The following is a 13427-nucleotide window of genomic DNA, read 5'->3' as shown; positions in this document are numbered from 1 at the left end:
ATTTCTAAGAAATAAATTTATAAAAATCATTGTAAATTTAAAGTTTTCTTTCTTTAAAATTTTGAAGAAAATGTTATATTCATTCCTATAGTGGCTGTTGATAACGTATAAATAATAAGGTGATTATTGTTTTGATTTTCAAATAAATACGTACGCAGGTGTACGTTACACGATATTAATCTGAGTTTGCATGATAGATTTTCAAGGTGAGATGTTCAAGGGAGTTGCTGCAACAAATCTTAAGGAGTGAATATGTGGTACATACATGGATAAATGCGATAAAAAATATTCCTTCATCGTTAGATGCAACCAATTATGGTTGGGTTATAAGTGATGATGGCCGCTACAAATTTAAATGGTTTGATGGACCTGAAACACCAGAAACCATCAAAGTAATTCGATTGCCAACAGAATATTTTCTCATGGTATGTTATTATTAAAATAAATTGTCAGAAGACAATGCAGTTTATTTTGAAATCTTTTGCCGATAATGAGTGCTATGTAATGTAAATTTTTTTTTTATTTAAAAGAAGAAGACGAGAATGTGTTGCAGGACAACGAATTGTTGCATGATGATTTTGATCATAATAGTGACGTGGAAAGCGATATCGGCATTGACATAAACATGTCTTATGAAGGCGAATCTGATGAAAGCTTCTAATTGATTTTATTTACTTATTGTATTTTCTAATTGTATTTTTTTTTTACTGTTTTATACGATGTAATTTCAAGGCACTAACTGTTGTAAGAATATAAAAAAATTATCATACGTATAACAAACACTTTTACCATGAATAAGAACGTCTCAATTAACTAACTAATGCAGTAAAACAGTGGCAGAAGGAAAAAAATTGATTTATTTGTTATAGTACTGTAAGTGGCCAGCATGGGGAATAAATTTTTTTCTTTTTTTTCACGTGGACACTAATATCATACTGAATCGTCTGCCATTTTAAAGTTCGTCTCTTTAATAACTAAATATTGCGAGAAAAAGTTAGCAGACTGAAATACATTATTAAAAATGGTTGTGTTTTTTAAACAAGTTTAACCTTATCTGCCTCCACATCTAACTTTGCGAATAAGTATGCCCATAATTTTAAATATGATATTTAATTACAAATTATATTTGTTTAAAAAAGCCGACTGTAAAAAATTGTTCCGAGTTATAGAGAAAAAAATGCTTATTTACCAGTACGTCTAAAATATAAATATATACATCGTAAATTCGTCTGCCATGTGAAATTTCTCCAACCTTATGCTTGCGCAATTCTACACTATCCTTGGCAGACTGTAAAACATTGTGTCTCGTAAGGTAAAGTCCCCAGTAGTTGGACACTTTTGACAGTCGAAATTTTCTTTGCTGATTTATAAAAAACTAACAAAAAATGATGTTCAAAAAAACATTGCATTAATTGTTTAAAATTTTTTTTTTATTTATTAGAAAAAAAATCAGGTTAATAAACAAAGAAAAAATTAATGTCAAAGAAAAATCATCAAGACCCAGTATCTGGACACCAATGTCCAGGTACTGGATCCAACATAAAACTTGAGACCAGTAGTTGGATACCCCATGTTAATTAAATGAAAAGGATGTTAGGGTGGACCTAATTTCAAAATGCTTTCTCACATCTCTCAACTACTCAATGATTATAATATTTTTCACTACATGGTATAGTTTCTGGTCATCATTCAACTTTATTTTAGTCTTCAACAGTAACATTAACGTGTTGTATTCAGTAATAATCATTAATTTTAAGTGTTTTTTACTGTCCAAGTACCAGGTATAGGAAAAATCGTATGTTATCGAATGGAAGATATTTTTGGACAGAGTTATTTATATTTTTCGATGTGTTTAACTCTGATAAACTCAATAAAAATTATAATAATATGCATTTTGCAAGGTAACTTTAGTTATAAAATAACTTGAACGTTCTATGCCCAACTATAAATTATAATTTTTAGCGATTTTTTCCATGTCCAAGTACTGAGTGTCCAAGTACACACTTACATGCTTCGCTTAAAACATATTTTTTTACGTAAAATGAAAAAGAGTTTTAAAGATAAATTTTTTCATCAGGCATTATTATGCATTGATGGATTATAAATAAATTTTTTTTCCCATTTAAAAACGTCTTCTATTCGAAAGTGTTATTTATATTGGACTGTCCAACTACTGGTGCCATTTTTATTTCTGTCCAACTACTGGATACTTTACCTTACGATTTATTTTTTTTTAAACTAATAGTATTATGTAAAAGTTTGTACTTGGAGTAGTCGTCTGCCAACAAATTTGTAGTATATTGGACAGTCTGGTCTTTCATGTAAATAAGTAGTAGACTGTAAAAAGTTGTTTTGAAAAGCTTTTTTTTCAAATTAACGTTAATGCTTAACAATGCATTGCGTATATAACCTTATTTTATACATTTTTCTGTTGTTTATGGCTGTAAATATATCCCCTATAATTGGCAGACTGTAAAAATTAGTTAATTTTTTCTGTCACCAGCTGGCAGTCTATGTACCCACTCTACCTTGTATCCTCGTATGATTGATGTGGAACTAATATACGCATACACATGCGAATAAGAAAAATGAGGATTACCAGAACCTCTATATAACAAGGCTGACAGCCACAAAGAGCTCATTTGTCAATGAGTCGTCGAACTGAAAGGGTCTTCTGAAGGAAGAGCGGTGTGAGGAAGCCATGGAGATCATCCTCTGTGCATGCCTAGTAAAGCCCGGTGTCTCTGCTGCTGCCGATGTGTTCCTGATTAACTCCAAGCAAAGAATGACTGCTCCGATTCTCAGCACTGCCTTTTATCCTCGTAAAAGTAATGTATGCATGCGCATGTAGGTAAGTAAGGTGAGGATTATACAGCGTCGATTATTCACGTTCGTCGATCCATGCCATTTTTGAAATAGCTTAAATTTTTTTAAATTTAATTGTATTAATTATTATTACTTTTCTTAGGATAGGAGGGGTGAGGGCTAGTAAGGGTGTGACTGAAAATTCTAGAAGGATTCTAATCTAGTAAGGAGGATAATCCACGTTAGTTATATACACCTTATAGTTTACCTACTTGGTGAGTTTATTAGACCGTCATTCAGATTACCTTCGGACAAACAGATAAGAAAGAAAATGGTCTAACGGGCTCGCAGTAAAGTTAAAACAGTAGGTCTCATCCCTGGTGTTACACGTCTTTAAGGAAAGCACAAGAATTTAATTTAGGGATACTTTATGTTTGCCCTGGTTGGATGAGCACTAGGTGCAAACTCTATTTTTTCTACTGAGGGTGCAGTAAGCCTTCAAAGGTTACGGACGTTCATTACAGTTAGAGGGGAAATGTAGAGAGTGCAGTGGTGGGAGGAGAGCATGTGGCAGCGCTGACAACTGATTTGCATGCATTTGTATACCTACATATAGGCGTCTGACACTGTTTTTTTTATTTTATTGCAAAAATAACTTGTCGACCTCTCGGAAAATTAAACATATTACTAGTATTATGGTATTGCGCCATGCAAAATAAATTGAACGAATTCTACCAACCACTTTCTCATAAATTCCATTTTATGTCACTATGTGACTCTTCCTTAAGATTACGTGTTAAATTAAAGTTTTGTTAACATTTAATATCTAAAAAACAGTGTTGTGAAACAGTTTCAAAACTTACATGTGACTTTCTAACATCATTATAAATATGCTGTTGAAATTTTGTGAAGATTCTCCCCTAAACGCTATGTGTAAAATTGCAACGCACGACACTTTTTTTTACAAATTTGTAGTTTCAACTGAAAAAAAAGTTGCTCGTATGCAAAACTTGTCATAGGTGTAAAATTTTGATACATTAAATTACTTGCATTATTAATTTTTTATTATTTAGAAAGATTTCTGCTTAAAAATATTGTTTTAAACTTTTTTGAAAATTTGGTGCTTCAATGAAAAATTAATAACTGTACAGAATGAATAAAATATTTAAGACAAAATTAATTAATAAAAAACACATTAATGTTTTAATTAAAGCTAAGTAACGAATTGAGGAAAAACCAAAGAGCTTGGTATGAGTATTTTGACCATTATTTAAAAAGCTTAGGTTTCAAAGCAAGTGAATGAGATTGTTGTGTGTGTGTGTGTGTGTGTGTGTGTGTGTGTGTGACGGGGGTGTTAGTGGGGCTCCACGTCCCCGCGTATTTCGCGCGCCAACGCCCACAATAAATTGTTGTAGATGAATTATACGTATTATATTAATGTCGAACTTTGTGTATCTATTGTAAGCGTAGAATATATTTATGACTATATACATAAAGGTAATGACAGAGCATACATTCAAATTAAAAAATTAATAGATCAAGATAAGAAATTATTTGACGAAATTAATAGTTACTCTTATGCTAGATATATTTCGGTCTGATGAAAGCAGGATGAACATTGCAAAAATTTCTAATTTGCGGTAAAAGTCATACAGTTGTAAATTCATCTATTCACCTTGAAAACGAACAAGAACTTGTATTCGAAGAAAATAATATTGGAAGTGTAAAAAAAACTACCAAACATAGTGAACAGCTTGGTTGAAATTGTAGACCTATAAGAATAACAGGTATATCAGAAAAATTCTAATTAATTAATGAAGATGGGTGACGGATCAGCCCCTCTTGATCATACTATGAAGTAATCTAACAAAACATTCAATGGTAATGCAGGGTGTAAATAACGGGGCTGTAGGGGTAAGTATTTCACATTTACCATATGATAAAGTATCTTTACAATACATTCTATGTTTTTGTGGGGGGGGGGGTGCTATGGGGTGAGTAAATTACATAACATATACTCTTCTATAACATAATTCCACAAAAAATTTCTCCTTCTCTTTTTTCCTTGTTTTGTAAGAGGTGACCATAGGGCATGTGTGGCGCATCAGAAATCAAGATACTTATAGTGTTTTCTGGAAATATTTTCATTTATTTTAGGGGGAGTGTGGGTGCGAAAGACCACTTAACTTGCAAAGTAGAGTCGTGGGGGTGTACTAGGTGCGTTGCGGGACTTGACCCATTTGTATTCGGTCAAACTTACAAAGAAACATAGAGAATCTTGGCTTGTTTTGTAAGTGGGGCTATGGGGGGTCCATGGTGGTGTTGGGATGTGGACAGGCATACTATTATAATATAGAAAAAACTACATATACTACAATCAAAAAGCAGTTGTCGAAAAATTATATTTATGTTAAAACAAAAATTTAAACAGACAGGATGTGAACATGCTACGTCTGAACTTCCATAAGTGAAGGGCAGATCCTAATTTATAAAATTAATAAATATCAACAAATATTTCATAACACGTATACGTCGATGAAATAGGTAAGAAACAGACGGATTCTTTTAAAAACGATAATATATAATGTGATTTGTATATAATTGAATTTATTAATACATCGGTAAACTACGTTTTTATGCAACTTTTTTAGTATTGAGGTAGCTTTTTTGCTAAAATGCTCAAAATATGGTAGAACAATAGAAGAGGTTTTTTGGATACAGCTGTTGGAATATTGACATTATAATCATCGAAAATTCGGCACACTCTTTTCTTTATATATTTGTCAACAAAATTTGGCGAATATTCATTATTTAATAAAACGTCTCTTTTTAAAAAATGCCAAATTTTTGATAATTATAATGTCAATATTCTAACAGCTGTATCCAAAAAACGTCTTTTTGTTCTACCATATTTTGAGCATTTTAGCAAAAAAGCTACCTCAATACTAAAAAAGTTGCATAACAACGTAGTTTACCGATGTACTGATAAATTCGATTGTATTATTTAATTAGGTAAAGATATTTCGACCCCTCTCGAAAAAACTAACACTGTTTACAAATTATGATGTTAAGACTGTAATAAAAACTACGTTGGGCAAACACGTAGAGCATTAAAAATGAGAATTAATAAAAAATGAAAGATCGGCCTTAGGAGAACATGTGAAAACAACAAATTATACTATTGATTTTAATAATGTTCAAATTCTAGATACATAAGTTAATTTATATAAAAGACTTTTTTTTGAGATGATTCACATACAACTCACTAACAATACATTAAACAGAATAATGGATACCCAAAATCTGCTATAAGACATTTCTGAAAAAATCTAAAATATAATTCAACTGATGTTTTACATGTTCTCCTTATGGCAAATATACACGTTTCAATCCCTGTCTATATGTCACACAATAACATATAATCCCCTCTCTTTAGTACTTTAGTAAAAGTTACATGTATCGAGCCTAAGCCTTGTAAGCTGCTTCCGAAATTCACATTATTGTAAAGACTAGTGGACTGTACACTTCAATATATAGGCTTGTAGACGCTTCACATATTAATGAATAGAAATTATTTGTGTAAGTTCTGATTCCCGTTCTGTTATATCGCGATACAGCGGTCATCGTATTATTTTAACCTTTGTTTTATTTGTTTTATTCAGTGCACCTGAAGAGGGCCATGGTATATCCGAAATAGCCGAAATGTCGTTGATAGACTATAGCTATCGCTGGAGCCACTAACTAATAATTTAATATGTTTAGTTGAAATTTTTTCGTACAGCGTTTATCCATCTTTGCCGTATTTCTAAAATTATTTATGCCTTTCTTTATAAAAACCGCATCAAATGAAATATCTTACATGTAAGCTTCTTAAAAGATTTTTTATCATGCAATGCATGTAAACTAAAAAATTGTATTATTTTAAGGTTTCGTCTTAAGTGCAGGTCCTAAAAGCAGATTATTTTTAAGAAAACAATATTATTTTAATTACAGCCTGTTGGTAAGAAACTCTAGTCTCTTTAAATTCGTAAACTTACTATTGCTCAGCCATAAAAAAATTTTTTTTAGCAATAATTAACAGTTTCTATGTTGAAAAATCCTATTGATATAATCGATCGGAGTTTAGTATTGATTTTATTAAAGTAATCAATTTTTCTTTAATATTATCTGGATTGGAATTAATTAGAAGTCAGAACATCTCATATCATGTTGCACAGTAAACATTGATTACAAATTTTAAATAAAAACAATGCTTCAAAATTATTACTAATTAATTTGAATACATTTATTATTTAATTACATACAATGATTACAATACTGTTGCAGTGTAATGTTTTACTAAACATAAGGATTACTAAAACACTTTAGGTTTTTACTATATTGTTATATTGAGTCTAACATCAAATTAGTAAATAAAATTTATAGAGTATATTTTTCTAGGGTTCTGAAAAAAGTTTACGTCATGCATACACAATTTTAGATCAACATACTATTACTGATACAATAAATTGAATTTTTTAAATCTAAAGTATAATTTAACAATATGTATGTATAAAATTATTATTTATAATTAAATCGATTTTTAAACTTAGTGAGTATAGATAAATTTTTTTAAGGAACTGTGATAAAAAGAATATTTCTTGTAGCCCTGCAGTGATTAAATGTGATATAGAATTATTTAGTTAGTAAAAATCTCTGCAAATCATAAATAGTTTGGTTTCAAATGATTTATAATATTTATCCTTGACTTTTAATATTAAAAAAAATTGTTCAGAAACGTAACTATTATTTGTTCGTATCAAAACATCATATATGAGATAACTTCTTTTTTTCATAAAATTTACTAAAAAGATTTTTTACATACACAAAATATTTTCAACAAAAAACGCTGTCTCAAGCATTTAAGAGCATATAATTACTTGTACTGTACATATATTGCACATGCAAGTACATGCACAAGTTGATATAATCGTGCTATACATGTGTTTGATGTACAAGTACTATACATGTGTTTGATACATGTACACGCACACACACACACACACGCGTGCGCGCGCTCGTATGTATACATACATTGATATACCAACGAGAGAGGAAGTATGATGAAACAATTGGAATATTTGTTATTTATACTACCTTAATTAGCTTACTTATTTTTAAAAAATCAACCTGTACAAAGATATAAAATAAAGATAGAGAGTAAATTTTTTTCAACTCGTCTCACACGGGTTTTTTTAAAAACATTTTAAGATATTAATTTATAACAAAACAGTCTGAGAACTTTTGAAATTATATGAGTGATATAAATAAAATCATCAGTCTTAATCTAGAAATTATTTCTCAAGCAAATTACTAACGAACATGTTAAAAACGACGTACATACGGTATGTAATTAATAATTAGTTAGCATACATGAAACGTATTTAATCATTCTTAAGTGAATTTTTAGTTCAAAAATTAGAATAGCATATTTAGTAAATTCATTAGTTATCAAGATAAAACTTCAAAACTGTTAACGTACACGTTTTCAAAAGTGCAGTATTTGTTTATATTAGTAGGACAAATATCAAAATATTAACTTACACCATCGTCGGAGAAATCCTCTCTGCAGTCTTGCGCAAACATTTCGATGAACTCGCATCCTCACCTTTTTGCCCGATTTATCTTATTTTATAAAACTTTAGTAAGGTTTAGACGTTACACACAAATGTAATAAAAAAAAAAAAATTAACTACTTATAGTACTTTTTAACTTAAATTCTTATACGCTTGCAAGTGTTGCTAAAACTAGTTAACCACTATCACAGTACTTTAGCGTTTATATTTAATAGGTTGATGATAATGATAATGATGATAGCATAAAGCCTACGGTCGTATTAAAAATTATGTTCGAAGACTCTCAATAAATGAAAAAAAACTGTTGATTCTTGATCCTAAAGAAACTCATTGAATCTTTATGGTCTTTAAAAAAATATATCGTAGCCCCATTCTTTGTTCATTTTGTCTTATGTGTCAACTCAAAACTGTAGTTTGAAACTTATTTGAATGAAATAATTTGAAATATTAGTGAGACTTGCGTGGTTACCTGCTACTCGTGACACATAAGTAGAAAGACAGAGTGAAGCCAACTTCTCTCTTGTGAACGTAAGCACTCAGGTGAACAATTTCTTTTTCCCCTACCAACTTATAGTAGAGTGTATGTATAAATATATAAATACATTGCTCACTACTTTGCTAAGGTACTACTTCTCTCTCTCTCTTTTTCTTCTCTTTCTTCCTCTCTTTACATATGTCTTCATATCATTCGCTCTCTACGTTTTTCACTCACTCTCTCTTTCAAAGATTTAAAAAGTATATGATACCAAAGTTTGAATTTTATTGTTTAAGAATATGATGAAATTATTCTTAAAAAATAAGTAGTTGGAAATGTACGTAGTTACATTGAATTCTACATGAATTAAACTTTTCTTTAATTGTTATAAGAACTACCACAATTTTGTGGCTTAGTTCACTTAAGAAAACAATACATATAGCATTAAAAAGAATTTAGAGCAAGTCATCATTTTAGTAATCCTAACTTTAAAAGTTTTAACTCATTAGTATGTAGTCTATTTTACCTAAATTTAAAATATGAATACAAGACGTGAGTTTGGAACACTTTGAAAAACGAAAAGAATTTATTGGAAATTTATAAGACCACCGTTTTTTATATGATAGTTTCATTTGGATGTAAATTTTAGTTTATGTCCTAACATACCTATGATTATGAATTTTATTTTATCATGGAATTTAAAAAATGTATATAGATTTAATTTCGAATATGCTAAGTTAACAAAATTGTTTTAGTAGAAAAATGTGGGTTACTGTTACTAACTAATTTAATTGTTCAATTGATCCAATTAATTTTGGATATGCACGTATAGTTAAGACTTCGTGAACAAACACCGTTGCACAAATCTGTATACATAATTGTGACTAAGAATACACATTTATGTATACACATGCTCACGCTCACATGCAACTGTTAATATTTATATTTTCAGTATGCTGATTTGTTAATCATCACTGCTGGAGAGCAAAAAACTGCTTATATTTATCCTTGGCACATGATAATACTGACTTATGCAACTCTTGCAGTAACCTCATTTTTTATACTCGGTAGAGTTCAACTTCTGTTGTAGGAAAATAATTTTATTGATAAGTATTTCTTTATTGATGTACATTGTGACCTTTACATAAATTTTTTCACATATCTAACCGCTTGTTTCATCTGTATAAGCGATCGAAATGTTCGTACGATTATATGATTCTTATACGTGTTTTACGATATTTATATGATTAGATATGCAAACAAAGATTTAATCTCTCTTAATAAACATCAACGATATTAAAATTTTGTTTTTTATAGCTATTTGCTACTTCCTTCTTCATGGACAATCATAATATTGACCCAAGAGTAGTGTGTAAGTTGGATAATAAAACGTTGGCAATAATAATAATAATAATAAGATCGCGTGAAACTCATCAAAAATTAACTGGTGCATTGACATTAAGAAAAATAAGATGTTATAAAATTGAATCGTACTTCAATAAAAAATTTGGTCGATTATTTTGTCACTGCAACTTTTTTGCATCAAAAACTTATTTTATTTATTAATAAAAACATCAGTTAACTAAATAATTGGCTTTCACTGCTAATAAAACGACAATTGACTTGAGATTTAAATAAATTATTTAGAACCAAGCAACTTTGAGAAGTCAATCAAGCCAAAGTTTAATTTAGTAAGTCCCAATTCAAGTTAGAAAAGCTACCCAGGTGTTCATCACTTGAGATGCAACGTTTAGTAGGCTCCATCCTGATAACGTCGCTTCTGACAAGTATTATATAATGAAACTTGTAATTTTGCATGGAAAAACATTTGTAATTCCAGTTATAAGTTTATTTATAAATCTATTTAAAATTGCATTTGGAATTTAGATTGGAAGTTTCATCAGCCATTATGCGATTATTAATATTAAAATTATAAATAATATCAAAATTATAAAAAGGGTTTTCAAATTAATTTTTTTATCGTCCTAATAGTTGAAATATATAACACTACATAGGATAACGACCACATGTAAGATGCTACAATCCTAACAGTAACACCAAAACAGAGAGACTTAAGTATTTTTTCTGGACTTTCTGAAAAAAAATTATTTTTCTATTGTTGTTTCAATTTTCTCATGCGTCATTCGAAGTGAAATTTCAAGTAAAATTACACATGATTTTTAAAGCGTACTTACATGTAAAACAAAAAAAAACATAAAAAGATCAAAGTGACCCTGATGCCCCCAACTGCTTACGTGCTTACAATCGTAACAGCTACAATGATATATGCATCACTAGTAACTTAACTCCTTATTCAACTGTTCATTTTTTAACACAAAATACAACGAAATTTGCTGCTCATGGGTGGCAGCATGGAAGGTATTACTGTCCCACTATCATTGTTATATGTACAGTTTCAGTGAAAGTAGTTATTCAGATAAATCTAAGGATATAAAAACAAACTTCATAAAAATTTGAATAGAAAATTTTTTTAAAGTAAATTTTCATTTTTTTCATTCTATTTACTATCGTTTAATGCAAACATTTTTTTATTATCATATTTATTTAGGAAATCACAACATGGTATATATTCTTTGTGACTTTTCAGTTTATATCCTCATTTGTCTATTTAATAGTCGATTTTGCATGATTGAATCACAGTCATGAAATTACATAGAATGTAATAAATATTAAATTTAATGTCATAAATAAAAAATGTTAATTAGGAAATTTTAGAACTGTAAAAAAACTTTTTTTCATAAGCAATTGCAATTATGTAAAAATATTTAAGCATTCAAAGTTTACCTTTAAGGCTATTTATACATTTTACAAGTGGTACAACTTGTTCATTAATTATAAACGTTTTAAAACACCGATACTTCATCAGTTTTTTGCATTTTGCAACTAAACTACTAAGTTGATTGTAAACCATCGTAGCCTATTTAGTAGATCTTATGAGCACCTTCATTTTTTTAAATGGGTACTTTTCAGTAAGCCCGTCAGGAAGAAAGCAACAGGATCAAAAAGTACTTCCCATGCAGTAATTGGACTACAATACCATAATCAAGTGGTATAAAAGATTGAGTTGTTAAAATACACTACTAAAAAAAAGAAATTGACTTCTGCACTTTTTTTGTTAAAGATAGAAATACGTAAATAATTAGTTTTTTTTTTTTCTTACAGTTCATGACCTTTCGTTATAGCGAACTAGGTTATCGTTCTATTGATAAAAAAATATTTTATAAGTATGTAATGATATCTGTACAGTAGTATTAATTTATTCTAATATGCGATGACATGCTAGTAGGTAGTAGTATAAAACAAGAAGGATACGAGGCCACCTGGCTTTGCATCTTTTTCTTTGGAACATGGAGCCACCTGACTCATTCAAGCCATAGCCTGGTCTCGTAGCTGAGGGCTACATTATCTTATTCATAAATTATAAAAGCGTTTGATAGAGTTTCATTTTCAAAATTGTTATATTCCATCAGTGCTCGTAACATTCAGTTTGCATGTATATAGTATGGTACACGCAAGTATGACACATGTGTTCACAAAACTAAATGTCATTTATTTATATTACTCTGAATAAACGCTTCGGCTTACGAGACAAGCAGTATAGATACATGCAGCTAGCTGATGAGAAGACTTCAAACTCTTCAAAACTGTACCTCTTACGAACTTAAAAGAGTCAAGAGCACAAGCGTCATGATTTTTGTAGCCTCCAGCGCACGGTCCAATAAGTATTCTGATGTATACTCTTGACAATTGGTTAGTTCTTTATACGTATAAACGTTGATATCATTGGCAATGTCATTGTATAGTTTAGAACGGCCCACATATCAACTTTTATTAAAATAGCTTTTGAACCATAAAAATGGGTAAAACACATGTTATGTCACACTTAATGATTTTTCTACACTTTGACAAATTCTGACTGTATGCCAAACTGATTATCCAAGCATGTAAATAGCTTATAGTTACATGCTTGGCATGATTGTATCATTCAGTTCATGTATTATCTTTGTTAATGAACATCGTTTTGCACTTACCACTGTATTCACTATAACATGTTTGTACCTTAGCATGTTACGCTATAAGACGCACACATACAAGCATAAAACGTTTGTTTTGCAAGAAATATTATTTTAAAGAAGCAGTTCAGACGACCTAAGAAATCTTGCGTGAATATTTAATATGCTCAAGGCCAAACAATCACGCAAACTATACTTTTTGTTGTGCATGATCAGTAAAGATAAAATTTTATTGTAGTACACATAATATATCTTGATAATGAGAAAGATAGAAAAAATTATGAGGCAAAATCAAATTTTGAATTGAGTTTATTATTAGTGTACAGTCAAATCTGCTTTCTGAGAATATTTTGGGCGATCATCTGTATGTCCCAATTACTCGGCTGTCTTGATAAATCAATGAAGACTATCAGTTGAACACAGGCGTATTAAAAAACATTTTTTTCCAATTATGTTTTGATTGAAATAATAATACGTGTCATAAAATAAATTTGTACA

The 13427-nt window shown here is 29.8% G+C and overlaps 1 protein-coding gene across 1 annotated transcript in view; it reads right to left on the bottom strand.

Moving 5' to 3' along the window:
- Positions 1-8940, bottom strand: part of emp (epithelial membrane protein) — a 469800-nt gene extending 460860 nt beyond the window's left edge. The window contains exon 1 of the mRNA XM_089593788.1: positions 8389-8940. Within this exon, the coding sequence (XP_089449914.1) occupies positions 8389-8446 (58 nt within the window). The 5' untranslated portion in view covers positions 8447-8940. The remainder of the gene's footprint in view (positions 1-8388) is intronic.
- Between the last annotated feature and the right edge of the window lie 4487 nt (positions 8941-13427).

This window comes from Copidosoma floridanum, unplaced genomic scaffold (assembly GCF_036245765.1).
Source record: "Copidosoma floridanum isolate Cflo_tuat_1 unplaced genomic scaffold, Cflo_Japanese_pri ptg000020l, whole genome shotgun sequence".
NCBI lineage: Eukaryota > Metazoa > Arthropoda > Insecta > Hymenoptera > Encyrtidae > Copidosoma > Copidosoma floridanum.
Note: the sequence above shows the minus strand (reverse complement) of the source record. Positions and strands in the feature narration are given on the sequence as shown.